We start from the raw sequence: 23,912 nt of genomic DNA on the forward strand, positions 1-23,912 counted from the left end.
GGACAAACGGGGTGGCGTCAGTCAGCTAAGTGTTTGTCCTAATAGTGAGCTTTCAGTGTTTTTGTCCTGTGAAGGTGGTTTATATAACAGTTATGAGTTGATGAATCGGAGTGGAAAGAGCAGCATTTAGAGCTGACCTCATGCGAGCCTGTGAGCGCTTCTGTACTCATGGACGTTTGTTGACCTTAACGATTTGTTTTCTGCGAGATGTTCACTTGAAGATTTTGCAATTAATACAATACCAAACTGCAAAACTATCATGTCTCGTATGCTCAGCAGTTCTTGCGTGTTATTTCATATTTGGTGTCGACTTGCATGCGAGGTTACTCTTCCTCCCTTCTATTTAATTCTGTTCCCTTTTGCAGATTGTATTGACAGGCCAGTTTGGCACCCGTTCAGGTCCTTTGTGTCTGCAGTGCGAGTTTCACTGGGTTCATTCTGTTGAGCGTGAGGATCCTGTGCTTAAAGCCACAGAAGAAAAAAAAAAACATTTGGCATGTTTGGGATAAAACGTATTGAGCTGGTTATTGTAGCGCGTCTAATTTTTTAATCCAATATTAGACTGTCTGAAATTACAAATGAGCAGAAGTGATTAGTTTAGAGTGGAGCTGGATTTGTTCATTATTTTCACATTGGTTGTTCTAGCCGTACTGGAGCAACATGAAGATTTTGCGAAATGTGACAAAGCTCTTCAGTTTGGTTTTAGCATTTTAAACTAATTAAGATTTGAATATCAAAATGCATTCAAATGTAATTAGTTTTGTATATAATCGTATAATGCCACAAACAAAATGAACACTAAGCTATACTATAACCATAGAGGGTTAAAATGGTTTCTTAAAGTGCCATTCCACCATTGGATGTATTCTTTGGCATAAAATACAATATATTTTATGACAACATGACTAGACAGAGAAATCTTTTAGCTTCAAAATGATATATCAAATGTATTTTTTTTGACAACGACAAGTATATTAATTTTGCGACCAAAGTCACCTACCCTTTTAATTTCCGCGCGGTAGTGAAACGTGATGTCATCGGCAGGTTCCCCTTCTTGTGTACCACGTGTCGGTCTATTTTTAGACCAGGAAACCCCCAAAGCGAGACAGTCATTTCTCCTCGTATATGGGGGCCAAAAAAATTGCGAAAAATTGAGTTAATCTTTCAGTTGGCTAGATTTATTGGTATTAGCTAGATTTATTGGTATTATTTTTATCGCGTTCTATCCGCCATTGCTGATATGTGCCACATCACGTGGTACACAAGAAGGGGAACCTGCCGATGACATCACAAGCGGAAATTAAAAGGGTAGGTGACTTTGGTCGCAAAATTAATATACTTGTCGTTGTCAAAAAATTATGTTTGATATATCGTTTTGAAGCTAAAAGATTTCTCTATCTAGTGATACCATTTATATATGTTGTCAAAATATATTGTATTTTATGCCAAAGAATACATCCAATGGTGGAATGGCACTTTAAGCGAAAAGAGGAAAGGGGGAAAAAAATCAGGATGTAATATCATTGCATGATAATGCCCTCACTGATATTTGTACTGTGCAGTAATTACACACTTAGCGTGGTTTCATCTTTCCTGTATAAATGTGCATTTAATAAAGACCTACAGTGGGTGAGCTCAACAGTTAAGGCTCTGGGTTACTGATCTGAAGGTCATGGGTTCAAACCCCATTGCTGACTAGCTGCCACTCTTGGGCCCTTAAGCAAGGCCTTTAACCCTCTCTGCCCCAGGAACACGGTCATGTACCCCCTGGTTGTACGTCACTCTGGATAAATGTGTCTGTTAAATGCCTGGAATGTGATGTAATGTAAAAGTGTAAGATAAGAGCCTTTTATTATCCCCACAAGGGGAAACTGACATTGTTACAGCAGCAAAATATATAAAGAGAAAAAGATAAGGCAGTGAAGGAGGAGTGCAAAACATCCGTCCGTCCCTCGATGTAGAAGAAACCTTTATTTTATTTGTCACATGCACACTTCAAGCACAGTGAAATTCATCCTCTGCATTTAAGATTCACGTTTTTTTTAATTTGTCATATACACAATAACAGACACGGGGGTTTATTATTGGGTAATGAAATTCTTATTTTGCAACTGCCCGACCAAACTACGCTTACCAATATAAAAAGATATATATATAATATGAGTGATTCCACGCTTATGGGTACTGAAATGGGGACATGAACTTATTTTTAAAAATTCACCTAAAACCATTTCTTTTTTTTACCATCAGGTCACAAAACATGTAATCTTTAATGAATGATATGTTAAAAGATAACTTTAATTTTCTGAGATGTAATAAAAACATATTTATATGCCAAAGTCAGAACGTAACAGAAGTGTTGTGGACATATAGATTCTCAATTTTAACAATGTAGAATTACTTTTTGAAACATAGGAAGGTGATGTTTTAGCAAATATAATTAATAAACGTGTGTAGTAGAATAAACATACACATTCTTTCAATAAGATTAACATGGTATATAGCTAGATTGCAATTAATTTGTAACAGACGTGAGATGGACAATCGTAACAGAAGTAATGGAACAGACATCATTTTGGAACTCATAGGCTTGACTTTGGCATATAAATATGTTTTTATTGCATCTCAGAAAATTAAAGTTATCTTTTAACATATCATTCATTAAAGATTACATGTTTTGTGACCTGATGGTAAAAAAAGAAATGGTTTTAGGTGAATAAGTTCATGTCCCCATTTCAGTACCCATAAGCGTGGAATCACTCATATATATATATAAAATAAAGTGCATATGAAATGCAAAATATAAAGGTAGAGTGAAAAATGAAAACATTTAAAAAAAAAAAAGGCATATGAAGCAGTGAATACGCGCGCGCACGCACACACTCAGAGCAGTGGGCAACCACACCAGAGCACCCGGGGAGCAGTCAGGGGTTCAGTACCTTGCTCAAGGGCGCCCCACGTTAACCTAACCTGCATGTCTTTGGACTGTGGGGGAAACCGGAGCACCCGGAGGAAACCCACGCTGACACAGGGAGAACATGCAAACTCCGTACAGAGAGGCCCTCGCCAGCCACGGGGCTCGAACCCAGACCACATTGCTGTGAGGTGACAGCGCTAACCACTACACCACCATGCCGCCCCGGACAGTATTGTTGATTATTGTGAGGCGTGTCTGGTGCTGTGCTTGGTGAGGTGCCGGTTGTATAGTCTCTCAGCAGTAGGGAAGAAGGAGCTGCTTTGATTTTGTAGATTTGAAACCATATATAAACTTGAGCGTAACTGGTCATTTCAGAATGTATAAAATCCTTCTGTTATCAGTTACATTTAAAAAAAAAAAAAAAAGGGGGGGTTTAGTCTGCCTCTCAGAACATTGCCCTTGTTCGGCTATGTTGGTGCACTAATTTTTATGCCTCCGCCACCTTAAGGTGCAGGAGGCATTATGTTTTCGGGTTGTCCGTCCGTGCGTGCGTCCGTCCCAAAACCTTGTGAACGCGATATCTCAAAGGCTAATGAAAGGAATTTCACCAAACTTTCACCATTTGTGCGCTTTGGGACAAAGATGAAATGATTAGATTTTGAGATCAAAAGGTCACAGGTCAAGATTACTGTGGGGTCAAATGTCCATCCCCAAACCTTGTGAATGCGATATCTCAAAGGCTAATGAAAGGAATTTCACCAAACTTTCACCATTTGTGCACTTTGGGACAAAGATGAAATGATTAGATTTTGAGATCAAAAGGTCTAAGGTCAAGGTCACTGTGAGGTCAAATGTCTGTCCGAAAGCCTTCTGTACACAATATCTTCAAGGCAAATGAAAGGAATTTTACCAAACTTTCACCATTTGTGCATTTGGGGACAAAGATAAACTGATTAGATTTTGAGGTTAAAAGGTCACAGGTCAAGATTACTATGAGGTCAAATGTCCATCCCCAAATCACAACTTAAGGCGTGTAGTCTAGCAGGCGGAGGCATCCCCATCGACACCGTTGGTGTTGAGTTCTATCTGTGGTTTTTTTTTTGTTTGTTTTTTTTTTTTTTGAGGAAGTGTTTCAAAGAAAGCTGCTTGTTCTTGTGGTTTTTTTTTTTTTTTCCTCAAATGCCAACTGCCCTGTATTTTGCTTGCATTTGTTTAAGCTCAGTGCTGCGCTCACTACTTTCCCGGCTGAGAGCTGCACTTTCTGTCCCGCCAGCTGTAGCTAAAGGTCAAGTCAGCAGGAACTACTGAAAGTCCAACCTGTTAAATGGACTGAGCCTTTATTGGGTTGGATTTAGTGTAGTATGTTTGCATTAAACGAGCGCCGTTTCTAATAATATTGCGTGCAAAAAGAAATGAAAAGTAGAGCTTGATGCATCTATCTGCCAGCAACGTGATCTCGCTGAGAGTTGGTCGTTGTAACTTTGTTGTGATGGCTGTTTTTGGATCAGAATTTCTTCTGACCAAACTGCTAGTAACATGTGACTCGTTTTAGCATTTGGCCTCCAAATATATCTTGAAGGTCGGAGGTCAGTTGTGTTTTCTACACTTTTGAAGATCAGTGGCTTGTGCTATGTTTGTCATTTAAATCTATCCAATGCTGGTTAAATGCAAGGAGCAGTTTTAGGAGCAAATGCGTTTGATTTGTATTAAATATGCTTGTGCCTTTTTGTTATTAGGTTTTTCTTTTTGTTTGCTCATGGTTCTGAATTTAAATGTGGCTGAGCTTAATATACAAAACAGGTGTGGGACAGTGAGCTGAGCGAGACACTGCCAGTGATCTCACTCTCCCAATTCAGACCAGATCAACAGAGTGTTGATTTATGGGTGCAGTTGTACCACCCATAGCCTTTTCCCTTCCAGCCAGTCTATCTTAAGCTCCCACACTGCCAGGAGCGCTGCCACAGGCCCAGTTCTCCACATGATATATTTATGTCCTTAATTAATGCTTCTCCAAGTGTGAGACTATCATTAGAATATCGGTGTTCTGTGCCCTGGCCTGTGTTCAGGGAAGGTGTGTACACATGAATGGAGGAACACACAGGGGCAGTGTAGATGAGATCATGTCTCAAACTGTGGTGGTTGTTTTTACTGCTTAGAAAAATTCTTTCTTTTGTCTGTGGTGTTGAATTCTCGTGTCTGATTGATTGGTCAAAAGGTGTGGAATAATTTTTTATAACAGCAGTTCTGATAGTGATTCCAGCTGTAAATCAAACAACTGGTTTGTATTAATGTGCTCATTCTACGTACGTTAGAAGTCGTCGTCGTCTTTATTTGCCACATGCACACTCATGCACGGTGAAAATTCGTCCTCTGCATTTAACTCATCTGAAGCAGTGAACACACACATTTTTATTTATATATATATATAAAATGTATATGTGGCAGATCACAAAATCCAGGGACACATGTCGACCCGGGGGCATTTTGAGTTATTGACAGATTCAGAAAGTACAGTTTCTAAGCTTTCCAGTGATGCCTTCCATGTGGAGATCTGACAATATTTGAAGAATGTGTGGCCTTTTGAATGTGTATACTTCTTAAAACAGAAAAGGGAGAAAATCGCCCTCAAAGTTTTCCATCTCAGCTACTCTGGGTGTAGGGCGGGCACATAATGCTCCTCATTTGCATGATATTAAGGAAAGCCCTACCCCCTACGAGCTAGCACGATGCCACTTTCATGTAAACAAAGATCACCACGGCAATTTTCCTTCTATGCAAAGTATGCCCAACACAATTATGAAGTACAAAAATAAGTCCTAAAGTATACTTTAACGTTTTGTGGTTGAAAAATTACTCGCATCGTAAGAAAGAAAGATAGCACGATGATGACACAACTAACACAACACTAGTTTCATGTAAAGCCTCGGTCACAACCGGCCGTACCGTGCTCCTACGGCCGGTCTACATGCAAAAAACGCAAGAAACGCACGAGAGCACGCATGAAACGCACGAGAGCGCGCGTGTGATGTGCTGATTTTCAAGCCGCAGACCGGCCGCAGAGGTTCTTTGTCATGTCAAACAAACTCTACGGGTGCTTACGTTTTTTTCAGGTTGCAAGACAAACTTACGGCCAACGCGCGTCTTTCTCCATGAACAAAAAAAATAAAACGCAGCGATTTGGGAAACGCCAAAAATCACACGGCCAAAAAAATCGTACGTCCGGTTGTGACCTAGGCTTAACCAAACCACAACACTCTCCGTTACATGCAAAAATAACCATACAGCCTTAGATGAATAAACTTGCCCCATCAGAAAGAGAAACGGCGCCTTGCACACACCAATGCCTCCGATGGAATCATGTAATCCTAGAACGGTCCGTGTATCATCCGATCATTCAAGTATTCCATTCAATCTGGAAAACGAGGTTGCGTTTTGTTTTTTTTGTTTTTTGCTAGAAATGGTTATCTCCGATGTAAATACCGAGTGTCTGTTTGCTTCGCGGTTTTCAGCTACTCTGCGCTCTGTTTAGCTTGCTCATTCCATAGTGAACTTACATGCCTGTATGCAGCTAAGTAGCCATGTGCTCAGCTCGTATCATACAGCTGATTCGCGAAAAAAACCAACAAAAGACTTAAATCATGTGAATGGCCCATATGGTAATTTACCCACACCCCCCAGCAGGCTACAGTCCTGACAAAAACGAGACAATTTGCAACAAAAAATGTATGCTTTTCCAACAAAACAATCTATTATCTGAAATACTGATTGCATTCTTCAAGATCTCAAGTTGCACATGATGGAAAAAAACAAAAATCGCAAATTTCGAAAAAAAAAATGCTTCTTTTGCGATTATCTCGGATTCGTTTCAGCCGACATGTGTCCCTGGATTCGGTGAGGGGTCTCACATTATTTTTATATATATATATATATATATATATATATATATATATATATATATATATATATATATATGAAACACACCCAGGGAGTGGTTGGGGGTTAGATGCCTTGCTCAAGAGCACTTCAGCCCAAGGCCACCCCATGTTAACCTTTTTGTTTTGAGAAGAATAATAACTAATTCATAGGGACTTGCTTGGCAAGCACATTACAGTATCCGAGTCTAATGCAAAACAGGTTTTAAAATCATGTTTTACAAAGTAGAACCTCGTTGATGGGATGTTTTGTATGCCGTAGCGTTAGTTTTCCTTCACTGGAACTAAAAGGCCCAAATATGTTCCAACATGACAATGCTGCTGTGCACAAAGCTAGCTCCTTTAAGACATGGTTTCCCAAGGTTGGAGTGGAAGAACCTGAGTAGCCTGCACAGAGCCCTGACTGAAATCCAACCCCACTGAACACCTTTGGGATGAACTGGAGCACCGACTGCACCCCAGACCTCCTCACACATCAGTGCCTGACCTCACTAATGCTCTTATGGCTGAATGAGCACAAATCCCTACAACCATGATCCAAAATCTAGTAGAAAGCCTTCCCAGAAAAGTGGAGGTTATTGTAACAGCAAAGACCTCAGCATATTATTACAATACCACCTTGTCACTTTAACTACAATGTCACTCTAATCTTATTGTCATTTTAATTTTATCCACACTTCATCTTATTTATTTGCCATATTTTATCTGCTGCCTTTTTTTTTTACTTTGTTACTAGCAACAGGCCTGCCATTGTACATAATACGCTGGGGTTTTTTTGTTGTTGTTGTTTGTGTTTTGTTTTTTTTGCCCACCCATTTTTGTGATTTTTTTTATGATTTTATTTTCTTGCTCTTTTTTTTTTTTTTTTTTTAATGTACCGCTCTTCGCCCTTCTAATTGCCCTTCGGGGATAAATAAAGTTTTGTCTGATCTGATATGAGGTCTCATTGTTCTCGTTTAAACTTTTTGGCTTTTCCAGGAAGTGAAAAGCTAAGCCCTCTGATTCTGGAGAAATATTTATTATTGCAGTGATGACTGTTCTGTGATTTAATAACACTGTGTTCGTCTCATCTCATCTCATTATCTGTAGGCAGATTCTACCGTAACTGGATCCATTAACCACTTGCCCACAAAATAAGAAATTTTTCTTGTCCTTTTTTCAGTGAGGTAATATTTTCAAGATAGAAAATATGGTATTTGGTCTTCTAAAACAGCACGTGTCATTTAAAAATACACTGAGTATATCAATAAAAGATTTTTAAAGAATAAAGTTCTATTTCTTTGACGTATCTGACAGACATAACTCCCATTTTAAAAATCACTTTCATTATCCCTGTTGCTATCGTCAGTGAATTTCTGTCAGATGACCTGACGATAGACTCGGCCGTTATGGATCTTTGGTAGTTATCGTGTGGAAGCAGGCTTTATCATTTTTGGGTGTCAACAGATAGAGTTGAAATAGATTAACAGCGAAAAAACTATTTCGTTCACGACGAGAAGCCCACAGTTATTTTTAAAAAATGCTATCATCAGTCTGTCAGTCAAATAGCAAAATTCAAGCGCTCACCACGCACATGTTGACTGACGCAAAGAGGAAATTCTACTGCGCGTGATTTTTGTGACAGCAGACATTTACTTCCGGGCAAGACTTGGAGTTCTGACAGCTAGATTTCATCAAATAAATCAAGTTAAGATTTTCAGTCAGCTATCCTGACGATAGAAATTTTTGACGATAGAAACATTGAGAATATATTTGTGCATTCATATTTACATTTTTCTGGAGGAAAACTATCATAAGTTGAGATAAATCAGAGCCACTTGCGACCCTTTCAGCCGACAGGCCGTTTCAATGTGTTATTTCCCCGCGAAAGTGACAGTCGTGTCTATCGTCACTGTTCTGACAATTATTGTTGATATTTCAATTTTGAAAATAAATTTTATCTTTTTTATTTCAATATTTTATTTTATTATTTGGTTCTAGTGATGAGGTATTTAATATTATGACTAAATTTGTCAGATTAATACTGTAAGAAACAGTTTTGTTTCTATTGTCATCTAGAGTGTCTGTCAGAATATGATGGTAGACGTTAGTTTGTCTGTCAGATTTTGATGATAGAAACCGATGTGTTTCTATTGTCATTTAGCATGTCTGTCATGTCAGGCTTTTATTAATTAGTTACCAGGACTACTGTCCTAAAATTTACTGTGAATGTCCAAGACCCCAAATGCTACTAGAAAAACTTAATAGAATGATCAAAATAATCAATTCAGCAATTTAAGGAGATGGGACTTAACTGGCCTCTGTTATGGTAGAATCTGCCTCTAGCCGCTTTATCCTGTTCTACAGGGTCGCAGGCAAGCTGGATCCTATCCCAGCTGACTACGGGCGAAAGGCGGGGTACACCCTGGACAAGTCGCCAGGTCATCACAGGGCTGACACATAGACACAGACAACCATTCACACTCACGTTCACACCTACGGTCAATTTAGAGTCACCAGTTAACCTAACCTGCATGTCTTTGGACTGTGGGGGAAACCGGAGCACCCGGAGGAAACCCACGCGGACACGGGGAGAACATGCAAACTCCACACAGAAAGGCCCTCGCCGGCCACGGGGCTCGAACCTGGACCTTCTTGCTGTGAGGCGACAGCGCTAACCACTACACCACCGTGCCGCCCTCCCCACTGTGTTCGTATTTCACTTTTTGTACTTCTGCCTGGTTGGGCCTGCAATGTAACAGCTTTATATGACTAATAAATAAAACGTACTACAAAAATCTTCACCTGAACAAGAATAAAGTCTTCTGATGTGCTTTCTGTTGGTAGCATTATGTTGTATCTGCTGCCATCACTTTAATTCGTGGCCTTCAACTAGAGATCCTTTACAAGGGGCTTAGCAGCTTAAACATGATCGACTTGGAAGAAGAGGGTAAAAGAAAAAAAACAGAACAACAAGGTCTAAAGTCCTGTCGTAATTGTGTGTTGGCTGAAATGGATTTGGCTGCTAATGCTCTGAGAAAATAACAAGCAGGCAGAAAGCAGTGTGCTGATGCATCACATCTCTGTCGCGTAGGATAGTGCAGTTTCAGGTCTCTGGGTTTGCAGGCTGCATCTCCGGGGAGAACTCGCTCCATCCTGCTCAGATTCTGTTATATTTTTGTACTTTTTGTGTACTTTTGTTGTTCTATCAGGTGTGTATCTGCAGAATGCTCAATTTTGCAGAATATTCATTATTGCACCTTTGTTTGTGCAAAATAAAGAACAAAAAACTCCATTGCACTGATGGGTGGAAATACTATTGCAATGACGTTATAATTTCTACATATTGCACATTTATTTATGACGATGTAAAGTATAAAGTATGTAGTGTTATCCGGCTGGAATTTTTCAGGCATTTTAAATGATTAGTAAGTTTACGAGGTTAACAGATTAACCCGTTTATTACAGTATGTCATGTTTTTCCTTTTTGTGGTGTTCCAGAGCAGCGAAGTGTAGTTCAGTTCCAGTGTAGTGTATCTGCAGTGTGTTCTCGTCCCAGCAACTCTTTGCCTGGATCCTGAGCGCCCCCTGGTGGTTGTATTTGCTTTCTCTTTTAGATGATGTGCTTAAGAAGGAGAAATGCTGGTACTTTGAAGCAATTTAGATTTGGTAAAATCTTATACACTGGTGACTTGATGACGGTTTAGTTCCTCAGTCATTTGTTTACTATGTTTACTACTTCATGGAGTTTTGCAGTGAAGTGGAAGCATGTTTTCTGTTTGCTTATCCTTTATTTGATTGGCTGGCTGCAATTTGGCTGCCAATGCTTTTACACTACCAAATATGGATTGTTTTTAATTTTCTTGTCGCTGTGCAAAACCATATTTTGAGTTATACAGTGGTTTATTGAGGAAAAAGATCCAATATTACATATCTGTGAGTGGCAAAAGTATGTGAACCTCTAGGATTAGCAGTTAATTTGAAGGTGAAATTACAGTCAGGTGTTTTCAATCAATGGGATGACAATCAGGTGTGAGTGGGCACCCTGTTTTATTTAAAGAACAGGGATCTATCAAAGTCTGATCTTCACATGTTTGTGGAAGTGTATCATGGCAGGAACAAAGGAGATTTCTGAGGACCTCAGAAAAAGCGTTGTTGATGCTCATCAGGCTGGAAAAGGTTACAAAACCGTCTCTAAAGAGTTTGGACTCCACCAATCCACAGTCAGACAGATTGTGTACAAATGGAGGAAATTCAAGACCATTGTTACCTTCCCCAGGAGTGGTCGACCAACAAAGATCACTCCAAGAGCAAGGCGCGTAATAGTCGGCGAGGTCACAAAGGACCCCAGGGTAACTTCTAAGCAACTGAAGGCCTCTCTCACATTGGTTAATGTTCATGAGTCCACCATCAGGAGAACACTGAACAACAATGGTGTGCATGGCAGGGTTGCAAGGAGAAAGCCACTGCTCTCCAAAAAGAACATTGCTGCTCATCTGCAGTTTGCTAAAGATCACGTGGACAAGCCAGAAGGCTACTGGAAAAATGTTTTGTGGACGGATGAGACCAAAATAGAACTTTTCTGGTTTAAATGTGAAGTGTTATGTTTGGAGAAAGGAAAACACTGCATTCCAGCATAAGAACCTTATCCCATCTGTGAAACATGGTGGTGGTAGTATCATGGTTTGGGCCTGTTTTGCTGCATCTGGGCCAGGACAGCTTGCCATCATTGATGGAACAATGAATTCTGAATTATACCAGCGAATTCTAAAGGAAAATGTCAGGACATCTGTCCATGAACTGAATCTCAAGAGAAGGTGGGTCATGCAGCAAGACAACGACCCTAAGCACACAAGTCGTTCTACCAAAGAATGGTTAAAGAAGAATAAAGTTAATGTTTTGGAATGGCCAAGTCAAAGTCCTGACCTTAATCCAATGGAAATGTTGTGGAAGGACCTGAAGCGAGCAGTTCATGTGAGGAAACCCACCAACATCCCAGAGTTGAAGCTGTTCTGTACGGAGGAATGGGCTAAAATTCCTCCAAGCCGGTGTGCAGGACTGATCAACAGTTACCGGAAACGTTTAGTTGCAGTTATTGCTGCACAAGGGGGTCACACCAGATACTGAAAGCAAAGGCTCACATACTTTTGCCACTCAGATATGTAATATTGGATCATTTTCCTCAATAAATAAATGAGTATAATATTTTTTGTCTCATTTGTGTAACTGGGTTCTCTTTAGGCCTTGTGTGAAAATCTGATGATGTTTTAGGTCATATTTATGCAGAAATATAGAAAATTCTAAAGGGTTCACAAACTTTCAAGCACCACTGTACATACTGGTTCTGTAAAGACGTACTGCAAACTTTTGTGCGGATGTCGTCATACAAAATTATGATGAGCTCAAAAGCAATTTGTTATCCAGTAGGAAAGCGTCTTGAACAGTTAACAAAGGAATAAGTGTCTAATTTATAATTCTCATTTTCTTTTATAGGTGAATTTCGAGGGAAACTTCACGAACACATTCACAGGTAATGATTGGCCAGCGGTTTTTAAAAATGTTGGTCTCTGAGACCGGTGGTGGCTGGTAGTCTTTCACACAGGGGAGGCTGGTTGGTTACGATATTTCCAGATTTTAAAAGAAAAAACACATCAGTTTTGCCCATACTCTTGCCTCTGATCTGGCTGATTGTTGGCAGGGTCACAAACTGTGAAATAACAGGTTCTTTTGGCCCATTAGCCTACTGTCCAATATACATGATGGTGGTGTTGGGGGGGGTATATTTTAACATTTTATATTTTAAAATTGTGGCATGTTTAAAAATTGATCATTATTGAAAGCAGCTCTTTGTCAGGAACCTCAGCAGTAACAGCAGAGTGTTCTGGAATAGGCACAAGCACTGACCTTGGGGAGCCAAACATAGAGCTGGGTGCCACACATTTCATTCAGTGACACTTTCCCTATATTTTACTTATTTTGACTGAGAAATGTTTTATTGACAATTTTGATAACCCTTCACTTTTAATCCAGGTCTGTAGTGTGAAATGTTCTCGGCTGTGTTTTTGTTTAAAAATGCTTTCCAAATTGTAGCTGTGTTTAATTCATATCCAGAAAAATATATATTCCAATATAATATACTCAGCATAAACATTTTAAATAGATTCTATATTGTTGGTCCATCCATGACATATTACTAAAGTAGCCTATTTACTGTTGTTGATGTGGGTCACTTGCTGTTAGCCAATTCACTTTCTCGTACCAGGAGAGCTGAAAGGAACGAGTATTATTCCCTACCTTTTTCACCAAGTCAGTTTGAGGCGTTGGTCTACCCTGCTCTTTAATTTTTTCCTCGAAAGGAAGACTGGCAAATGGCTTTGCCAAAATTAAATCAGCAATGCTTGGCCTCCGTGCGCAGCTTTCTTGCTAGCTGACTAGCCCCCTCAAGTTCAAGTTCAGTCACTCAAATAAAATTTCTGGAACTAAGATAGCAAACTTGACAACACTATATTTACACTTTATTTACAATGAAAATATATACAAACTAAAAAAGCTGGTAGAAACCGTATGTAATGAATGAAATCGAAATGTAAGCTGATCTCTTACAATACACCACAGCACTTGAGAATCCGCATGGGACTGAACTGAAATTCACCGCTGCCTGTCTATATTTGAATCGAGCTGTCAATCAAAGAAAATATCCAGCCGCTTTCACCAATCACCAGTCTCCTCGCAGAAAGCTTTGCCATGTGCCTCCCACTGTGAGGCTGGGAGTCCGTGGGCGGGCGTTTTCGCAGTATTTGTCCAATAATCGTCTTGCATTTTGATATTGAAAAGCGCATCGCTCCCAAATGCCATTGAAGTCCACTGAGGCTGGGCTGCATCGCGCTGTCACGAGAGGGAAAAACTCACGCACACATTAGGCAAACTGGGGAAAGTTATAACGGAATGATTTCGCACTGTAGTTGGGTTGAGCACACATATTTCTATGATTCTGGATCTGAAATAGCAATGTTATAAGGTCGGCTATAACATGAGCCTAGCGCAATTCATCCTACACGACGTTCGTCATTTTTAGAGGAGGCTGAGCCTCCCTCGTTGTCTTAGAGCAATCGCCCGTGTCTGAGACCTATTGGACATTTCAACATTTCAGGTTGTTTTGTCTTGTTTTTGGCAGGTCATGTATTGTCTGTCTTGTCACCTTCTTAAATCAAACACAATCATTTATTAAATTAAACAACATAACTAAATGACATTTTCTTCTTGTAATAGACTAAACAGAAGAGGTCACTTGGACAGAACAGATGGAGTGAATGGTAGTACTGGTGAGACTGTGTTATTAAGCAAAATGAGCAGCTCTGACTGGAACAGCTCTGATGACTTGGCTGGTCCTGCATCAGAGCAGGAGGATTGTTTATCGCAAACTGATGTGCCTCTGCTTCTATATCACCAACCATCCCCGAGTCTTTCTTACACCTCCGGTCCACCATTACCCCCCAAACCCCAAGTCCCGAGATCGGAAAACAGGAGAGGTCCGACTCATGACTCTGCTCACATGAGACCCAGATCCCCGGACTATAAAAGAGCATCTTTGTCAAAGATGAGCTCAGAGATGTGGCTCGAGAACTCCGAGCCAAACTTGTTCTCCTCATCAGACAGCAGCTCTAAATCCGGCTCATCCGACCAGGACAGGAACGATCTGTCTGCCAGTGAGAGCGAGGACAAGTATCCCAGCATCCCTGATTGTAGTGTCGAATCCCCTGTCACAGGAGGGTATGCAATCCCCACCACCTACTTTTCTGTCGATAGCTGCATGACAGACACTTACCGGGCTAAGTACCATAAGAAAAGATCTGCTCTTCATACAGTGGCAGATTCTAAAACCGGAGAGCACACATCATCTAGTGAGAGCGATCACGGGGAAAGGGCATCCCCGGCTCCTGCAGACTTAAAGATCCCAGATCTGTCCGGAACCAAGAAACAAACAGGTATTATTACCATGTAGTCCAAATTCTTTGACATCCTAATAAATACTTGTATTACAAGACAAGACCGCTGGGTGTAAAATGTTGACTTTGACCCAAGAACATCCTTCTTTTCAGCCCATACCAGCCGTAAACCCATCGTAAAATGGAATCCTGTTTCTGTAAAAGGAGTGGATGAACATGGCTTCATATAACATCAAACATCAGTGCCACCTCACATAAAGGTAATTATTACATGACTTATGTTTTATATAAAAGTGATTATTATTTGTTTTTGCTGTAAATAGCACACTTTAGCTGTTGTTGCTGAGCTTAAGTTAAATCCTAACGCATTTTCTAAAAAAATAAAAGCAAAAACACAGTTTTGTAGTTATCTAGTCAAATCATTATTCTATTGTTTTATTGAGACTAATTACATAAAATAACTATAATCAGTTTGTGCGACAGCACAGCAAAAATGCTATGGAAGAAAAATTTAGATTTTTCAGCTGTGTAAGGACTAAAACACGACAGGGCTATAGGATACGACCTTGCCACCATGCCATGATTGATTTGATTTTTTTTTTTCCCCTGTAACAGCACGTCCTAAACTGTCTTATTCCTCTTATACCACAGCAATTTCCAGTGATTGCATTTTTTATTAATTGTTTTAGACTTGTAATTTATTCGTTTATAATTACATTTATGTTGTGGAGATGTTCATGTTCCATGAGAAAAGTTCATCTGTGTTCCCACTTCAGCTACAGCAGCTATTCAGTCGTCTTTTCGCCAGCCTCGTCACGTTACCGAAAAACCACCACATGTGTAGCAGAGAACTTACGGACCCTTATTAAGCACCGACACTGGAGATGTTCCATGAAAGCTAAACATTTCTTTACAGAAAACTTTGTCACATCAGTAATTTGTTAGGCTTTTTGTGTGTTTTAAATAACACACTTTTTTATTATTATTATTATTTTTTAATCTGCTGATGTGAATAGCCACAATGCACGTTCTGATGAATTTACTGTTACAGAAAGTTAATCAACGGGTTCTGACCAATTTGATTTTGTAATCTAAATTATATTAAGGAAGACATCAGGCAGCTGAAAGTGTGTGTTTAATGCTTCCTTGTTTTTTTTTTTATAAATAATAATTTCAAATGTATTTACTTATTTATATCCCCTCACTGAGCACTTTATTAGGAACACTATACTGATACTAGGTAGAGCCTCCCTTTTCTTCATGGTGTGGATTCCACAAGATGTCGGAAACATTCCTTTGAGATTCTGGTCCATGTGGAGATGATCGCATCGCACAGTTCCTGCAGATTTTGCAGGTGTACGTTCATGCTGTGAATCTCCTGTTCTACCACATCCCTAAGGTGTTCGACTGGATTCAGATTGGGTGACTGGGAAGGTCACTGAAGAACACTGAACTCATCGTCATGCTCATGAAACCAGTTTGAGACTTTTGCTTTGTGACATGGTGCATTATCATACTGGAAGCAGCTTTAGAAGATGGTGGCCATAAAGGGATGCACATTGTCAGCAACAAACTCTAGAGACACTTGGGTGTGATTCTCAGGAGTTAAAGAAATATTCAGACAAGCTCATCTGGCGCCAACAATCATGCCACGGCCAAAACCACTGAGATCCCGTTTTTATCCCCCGCTGGCTGAAAGGCCCGAAGGGGGATTATGTCGTGGTGATGTCCATCTGTCCTGGGAAGGGTGCTCACCTTCTGAAATTAATTCCTCTCACAATTTTTGGAGGAATTTCACCAAACTTGGCAGGATTCTTTGTTGTATGTCGGTATTACGCATATTGCAATTTTGTTCAATTCGGTCGCGTTTTACCAGAGTTGCAGTCCTTGATTAACAACCTTGTACTTTCATCAAGATGTGCTTGCTTTCTGAAATCAACTTCCCTCACAAATTTTATCCCCCGCTGGCTGAAAGGCCCAAAGGGGGATTATGTCGTTTTGTCTGTCTGTCTGTCTGTCCGTCAGCTCCATCACATGTGAAACCACTCAAATGCTTCCTACAATACAGCACCTCAGATCTGGGTTGTGAGAAGCCGAGTTTCTGATGGACCTCTTTAATGTTGTCCGTCCCTCCCTCCCAAGAAGGGTACTCGCCTTCTGAAATCAACTCTTTTCACAATTTTTTGGAGGAATTTCACGAAACTTGGCAGAATTCTTTGTTATATGTAGATAATGCGCATATTGCAATTTCGTTCAATTCAGTCGCATTTTACCAGTTATGGCAGAGTTGCCAGCGGGGGATATTGTGCTCTCCAAGCACTCTTGTTTCCCATACTGATGTGAACGTTCCTGAAGCTGCTGGCCTGTATCTGCATGATTTTTAAGCATTGCAATGCAGCCACATGATTGGTTGATTACATAATTGCATGAATGAATAGGCGCATAGGTGTTTCTAATAAAGTGCTCTGTGTGTGTTTATATAAATACACAGATGTGAAACTGTATGTTTTCTAAATATGTTTCCTTCTTTTAACAGATGTTTTTTAAAAAAAAAAGCGATTTCAAAATGGACCTAGTGCCAAGGAGCTCAGAGACTCGAGCAGAGACCGGAGACGCCCTTAATCTTCCATGGACATTTTTGCTCTTGCACATTTATGAGCCATTATAGAATCAAAAATCTCTCTCTTTGCTTGACTTTTTTTTTTTTTTTTTTTTTCCAGTTATGTTTTAATGTGAGCTGTTGCAGATGTCAGAATGTAGGAAACTATTATAAAACCCAAGGCATGGATGAACAACTCTGTTTGCATCACTGTGATTTAAGGCTGTTTCCAGTGCAATTGGATAATAACGCACTGGTTATTTAAATGTATAGATGATGTTTCTATTTTGCGATGTGTGATGGTCTTCTCTGGAATGGCAAATTATTTAAAATCCTTCCCTTGAGTTTACATAGTTTTCAGTTGTCTTGGATGTAATTGAAATGCTTTCTACACTCCTTACTACGTTCAAATGACTCCATTAAGCCTCGAAGCACTAAACTGCTTTTTCTTTAATGTGCCTGGCATATATTAGTCAGAAGCCGTGCAGGTTAAATTTGCTGCTCGGAGTGTAACGGGGTACAAGAAACACTGAATAATGTACTAAAGCACACATCTGTTTTTCCAACAAATGAAACTGATTAATCACTGTCTAGTGGTCATGATTTGTGCTGTATCTTTTTTTATTTTTTTTCCACTTTGCCAAGCTGATCTCCTTACATTGATAAGTTCACGGTCAAACTTTTTTTTTTTTTTTTTTTGGCAGTGGACTGGACCCTTAAGTTGTCATTTGTTATGGAAGTTGGTGTATGACAAAATATTTGCTCCCAAAATGTAGGGGTGCATTGTATAGTTTTAAGTCTTGTGGGGTTTTTTGTTTTGTTTTGTTTTTTTGGTCAGACACAATGTAATTTTTTTAATTTTATTTTTGTTAAAGTATAATTACATTTTGTACATTTACTAAACAGACACTAATAAAACAGTGCCTTATTTTGTATGTAAGCATAATTGGAAATACTGAAAATGGCTGATTTTGTTTGTAATTTCTTTCATATGTCATTGTTTTCTTTCTACTGACCAACAAATGTTTAATAAATGATTTTCATTTGATCGTAATATTGCTTCAGTGTGCTAATGGCTTTAAAATAGTTTGATAACACTTATGATTCAGTGGGTAGGGAGTGTATTGTTTGTTTGCTTGTGATTTAAGGGCCTGAACAGTTTCAGTAGTACAGCTACAGTGGAATAGTGAAGTCTCATATGAGTACATCAAGCCCATAATGCATTTTATTATATAGACACTTGTTTTACTGGGAAATATGCCACTCGTATTGTTCATATTAACTACATCCGGGACGTTGAGTAACCTACAGCTCTGGAAAAAAAAAAATTTAAGAGACCATTGCAAAATTATCAGTTTCTCTGGTTTTACTAATGAACATTTGTTTTATTCCATAAACTACTGACGTTTCTCCCAAATTCCACATGAAAATAGTCACTTGGAGCATTTAATTTCAGAAAATGACAACTGGTCAAAAATAAGATGAAGTGTTTTCAGACCTCGAATAATGCATAGAAATCAAGATCATATTCGCTTTTAAACAACACAATACCAATGTTTGAACTTGGGATGAGTTCAGAAATCAATATTTGGTGGAATAACCCTGACATTTAGTCACAGCTTTCATGCGTCTTGGCATGCTCTCCACCAGGCTTTCACATTGCTCTCGAGTGACTTTTATGCCACTCCTGGTTCAAAAATTCAATCACCTTGGCTTTGTTTGCTTGTGGTTTTCAATGGGGTTCAGGGCTGGAGATCAGGCTGGCCATGACAGGGTCTTGATCTTGTGGTTCTCCATCCACACCTTGATTGACCTGGCTGTGTGGCGTGGAGCATTGTCCTGCTGGAAAACCCAATCCTCAGGGTTAGGGAGCATTGTCTGAGCAGAAGGAAGCAAGTTTTCTTCCAGGATAACCTTGTACATGGTTTGATTCATGTGTCCTTCACGAACAAAAATCTGCCCCATTCCAGCCTTGCTGAAGCACCTGCAGATCATCACCAGTCCTCCAACAAATTTCACAATGGGTGTGAGACACTGTGGCTTGTAGGACTCTCCAGGTCTCCGTCTAACCATTAGATGAGCAGGTGATGGGGGGAAAAGCTGAAAATTGGACTGCTAGAGATGACGACCTTACTCCAGTCCTCTACGGTCCAATTCTTAAGGTCTTTAGCAAACCTCAGCCTGGTTCTTCTTTGCTTCTCACTGATGATGGGCTTTTTTTTTTTTTTCTTTCTAGCTTTGCATGACTTCAGCCCCACCCAGAGGAGCCCATTTCAAACAGTCCTTGCTGTGCATTTAACCCCAGCTGCCATTTGCCATTCTTTTTGTAGGTCTTTTGATGTCATCCTACAGTTGTTGAAGGAATTAATCATCCTGGTCAGTGGAGAGTTGTTTTCACCCTCTGCCAGTCTGTAACTTTGTTGTCCCAAATGTCTGCTGTTTGACCTTGTTCTTATGAACTGCCGTCTGAGAAATTTTGAGGATGGAAGCAACCTGACGCTCACTTCTTTTTCCTTACTCAAAACTTCTCTTTTTAACTTTTTTTTTTTTAATAGATATTTTTGTATTCCATTTAAAGCTAGAATGCCTTTCAGATTTTAAGTGTAGGTCATGAAAAGAATTTTCCCCGGCACCCAGTTATTTTTGTTTAGTGGACCGAAAGCTACTGAATTCCAATCACAGATTTCCAATTTTATTAGATTTTTTTTAATAGAACAATTAATGAATTTAGGGCCATGTGGCCATAAATTCTCCGCTGTTTTTTCCTGTTTCACCATGACCCAATTCAAGATACTATGTCATGCATTATGTGGTGGACTTTCCCCGTTCACGCAAGGCATTGTGGGATACACGTTTGAAACAGGAGAGAAAAATGGAGGGCGTGTGTGAATGAAATGTGAAAGACTGACTACAGTAACGCAAAGCGAGAAGACATTATGTTGCAAAGGAAAGGAAACGCAGGACCAAACTAATAAATATTGGTGCTCAGCTGTTCGTTTAGCGACAGAATGATGCAACTGTCAGTGCACGGTCAAGGTAAACCTGTAGATGGCAGTAATGCAACAATGTGGATGCCAGCTGCTGTAAAACTCAAAAGAAGAAGGAAAAGAAGGTGGTAAACCTGCTCATGTGCACACGGACTTCCTCTGTCTGCTTGACTGCATGAAGCGAGCGATTTCATGCATGTTATTTGCTCCGGAATCCTTTCAAATTAAATCACTTCCCAGCCAGGATTGTTTTTGTTCTTTCTTTGTGAGATATTACAGAAATAAACATGTATCACAATTACCAACTTTCAGAGGGAACTAAATTTCACCGATTTTATGAAATCGAAAGGCCGTCTAGCTTTAAATTTAAGGTGCTACTAGCACTCCCCCCCCCCCCCCCCCCCCCCATCCAAACATTACAAGAGGATAGTGATGACCACAGCAGTGGGTTTTTTTTTTTTTACACTTTTCCTCATTAAAGATTTGGTTCAGGTGATCACATAATCAGTAGCTCATGAAGTAAAGTGAGGTGTGCTTATGTTGAAATTCCAGCACAAACACTGGAATGAAATGGCTGCCATACACGGAGATGCTGATTTAAGAAAAAATTGAAGTGGAATTTCCAGAGCTGTATTTTACAATATCTTCACTCGTGAAGAAATCAATCCATCTCATCTCATCATCTCTAGCCGCTTTATCCTGTTCTACAGGGTCGCAGGCAAGCTGGAGCCTATCCCAGCTGACTACGGGTGAAAGGCGGGGTACACCCTGGACAAGTCGCCAGGTCATCACAGGGCTGACACATAGACACAGACAACCATTCACACTCACATTCACACCTACGGTCAATTTAGAGTCGCCAGTTAACCTAACCTGCATGTCTTTGGACTGTGGGGGAAACCGGAGCACCCGGAGGAAACCCACGCGGACATGGGGAGAACATGCAAACTCTGCACAGAAAGGCCCTCGCCGGCCACGGGGCTGAACCCGGACCTTCTTGCTGTGAGACGACAGCGCTAACCACTACACCACCGTGCCACTCATCAGTATTTCAAATGTTCTATTTAATTTCTTTCATTCTTTAATTTCTCTCATAATTTCCTCTATAATATCCTCTACACACACCCCATATTAAGGTATATAATACACATACAGTGAGGGGAAATAAGTATTCAGGCACTTTTTGTTGGTATTTAATATACTTCCAGAGCATATATTCATTTCAAATTTACACACTTAATGCTGTTCGTCTTTGCACTTGTTAAAAAAAAAAAAAACCTGTGTGTTCATAAGCATAAACAGATATGATTTAAAAATGAAATTGATGGGGAGCAAAAATATTTGGACAACATTTTAAAATATGTAATTGTTACATAAAGTTCTAGATTAAGAAAAAAAAATCTAGTTCTTGGGCAAAGTGCACCAGGTCACCGCAACATTATACCGTAAAACACACTGCCATTGGTTGGAAAGATATTAAATAACAAAAACAAGTGTCCAAATTTTCCCTCACTGTACATGCATGAAATAATTATGCAGTAAGCTACCTGGGGGAGTTTACATTTACAGCATTGCTTACACAAGTCATTTCCATGTGTGTAGCTTTAGAGAACATGGCTTTTGAAGAAGCCTTTATTTGTCACATCTACATTACAGCACAGTGGTTAGCGCTGTGAGGCGAAGGTCGGGGTTCGAGCCCTGTGGCTGACGAGGGCCTTTCTGTGCGGAGTTTGCATGTTCTCCCCGTGTCCGCGTGGGTTTCCTCCGGGTGCTCCGGTTTCCCCCACAGTCCAAAGACATGCAGGTTAGGTTAACTGGTGACTCTAAATTGACCGTAGGTGTGAATGTGAGTGTGAATGGTTGTCTGTCTCTATGTGTCAGCCCTGCGATGACTTGGCGACTTGTCCAAGGTGTACCCCGCCTTTCGCCCGTAGTCAGCTGGGATAGGCTCCAGCTTGCCTGCGACCCTGTAGAACAGGATAAAGCGGCTAGAGATAATGAGATGAGATGAGACATTACAGCACAGTGAAATTGTTTCTCTGCACTTCACCCATCTGAAGCAGTGAACACACACACATACCCAGAGCAGTGGGGAGTTGTGCTACAGCACCCAGGGAGCGGTTCAGGGTTAGGTGCCTTGCTCAAGGGCACTTCAGCCATGGATGTGGGGGGAGCACTGTTCATTCACTCACATTTGTTCACCCACACATCCCCCGGTCCAGGGAATTGAACCGGCAACCTTTTGGTCCGAGACCTGCTTCTTTAACCTCTAGGCCATGGCTGCCTTTTTAATTCTGATTGTAAAATAAAACATTGCACAGATAGCGGTACTAATGTCTGCATCTGCTATCAAACATTTGTTTATCTGATGTTCTTATTACATAGTCGTTATAGTATACAGTGCCTCTCTAAATATTGTTATACTTTGAGAATAATACTTCAGTATTCACCTTCCAAATTGTGAGTTCCAGTTCATCCTGTACCATAAGCACTATCATATATTATATTGGATAGTCTCATATCATGAAGTAATCGTAAGAGAGGGTATAAATTAAGAGAGGGTAATCAGTAGCAGCTCATATTTTCACATAGCACACAAAACGGTGTCCCTTTCCAGTCTTACAATTTCGAATTTGCCATTTTGTCTTCCTCCAGACCAAAACACACTTCTTGTTGCTCTTGATTCTGGTTTGGGGTGGACCACGCCTCCAGTTGGTGTAAGTAACCGGCTCTCCGTCCACCCATTCCCACCGGCCTTTATTCGCCCGGTCATTCAGACCTGTACAGAGTTATCACAAGTGTCCCTTAGGATGCAATTTAGCATTGACGTTCACAATTTGCATGAATATGTATATGAGCTGAAAGAAGTGCCGGACAAATTACCAATCCAGAAGGGCTTCCTCTCACTGAAGTCCCAGAGCCAATCCATGTCTGTTTTTGATAGCACACTGACAAGGTTTCCTTGGAAGCTAGGTGAAATAACGATTAGAGTTGATGACAAGGCAGAACTAAGAAGAAATGTAATATCTGCTGTGGTTTAGTGTTCTGCGTTTGATCACACCTCTCTCGACAGGCCCTGGCAGCATCGTTCCACGTAGCTTTTCGCTCTGTGCTTAGCAGATAGCAGTGGTGGCTATGGTAAGTCCATCCCTGTGGACACTTCTGTGCATTCACAGCCTGGGAGAGTAGAGAAATGCTCATAATATTAGATAATTTGTTTTAAAAACAAAACAGTTTAATTAATTATAATTAGATGAGGGCGGCACGGTGGTGTAGTGGTTAGCGCTGTCGCCTCACAGCAAGAAGGTCCGGGTTCGAGCCCCGTGGCCGGCGAGGGCCTTTCTGTGTGGAGTTTGCATGTTCTCCCCATGTCCGCGTGGGTTTCCTCCGGGTGCTCCGGTTTCCCCCACAGTCCAAAGACATGCAGGTTAGGTTAACTGGTGACTCTAAATTGACCGTAGGTGTGAATGTGAGTGTGAATGGTTGTCTGTGTCTATGTGTCAGCCCTGTGATGACCTGGCGACTTGTCCAGGGTGTACCCCGCCTTTCGCC

At 40.4% G+C, this 23,912-nt stretch overlaps 2 protein-coding genes across 2 annotated transcripts in view; one reads left to right on the plus strand and one right to left on the minus strand.

Moving 5' to 3' along the window:
• LOC132895151 (inactive ubiquitin carboxyl-terminal hydrolase 53) overlaps window positions 1-18,381 on the plus strand; it is an 88,295-nt gene extending 69,914 nt beyond the window's left edge. Inside the window, exons 15-18 of the mRNA XM_060935418.1 lie at window positions 12,322-12,358; window positions 14,098-14,813; window positions 14,928-15,034; window positions 17,311-18,381. Coding sequence (XP_060791401.1) covers window positions 12,322-12,358; window positions 14,098-14,813; window positions 14,928-15,004 — 830 coding nt within the window. The 3' untranslated portion in view covers window positions 15,005-15,034; window positions 17,311-18,381. The remainder of the gene's footprint in view (window positions 1-12,321; window positions 12,359-14,097; window positions 14,814-14,927; window positions 15,035-17,310) is intronic.
• A 3,756-nt stretch (window positions 18,382-22,137) lies between these two features.
• Window positions 22,138-23,912, minus strand: part of frem1a (Fras1 related extracellular matrix 1a) — a 55,452-nt gene continuing 53,677 nt past the window's right edge. The window contains exons 35-37 of the mRNA XM_060935430.1: window positions 23,422-23,537; window positions 23,244-23,329; window positions 22,138-23,139 (exon numbers count right to left, since the gene is read on the minus strand). Of these exons, the coding sequence (XP_060791413.1) occupies window positions 22,937-23,139; window positions 23,244-23,329; window positions 23,422-23,537 (405 nt within the window). The 3' untranslated portion in view covers window positions 22,138-22,936. The remainder of the gene's footprint in view (window positions 23,140-23,243; window positions 23,330-23,421; window positions 23,538-23,912) is intronic.

Source organism: Neoarius graeffei, chromosome 1 (assembly GCF_027579695.1).
Source record: "Neoarius graeffei isolate fNeoGra1 chromosome 1, fNeoGra1.pri, whole genome shotgun sequence".
NCBI classification, from domain to species: domain Eukaryota; kingdom Metazoa; phylum Chordata; class Actinopteri; order Siluriformes; family Ariidae; genus Neoarius; species Neoarius graeffei.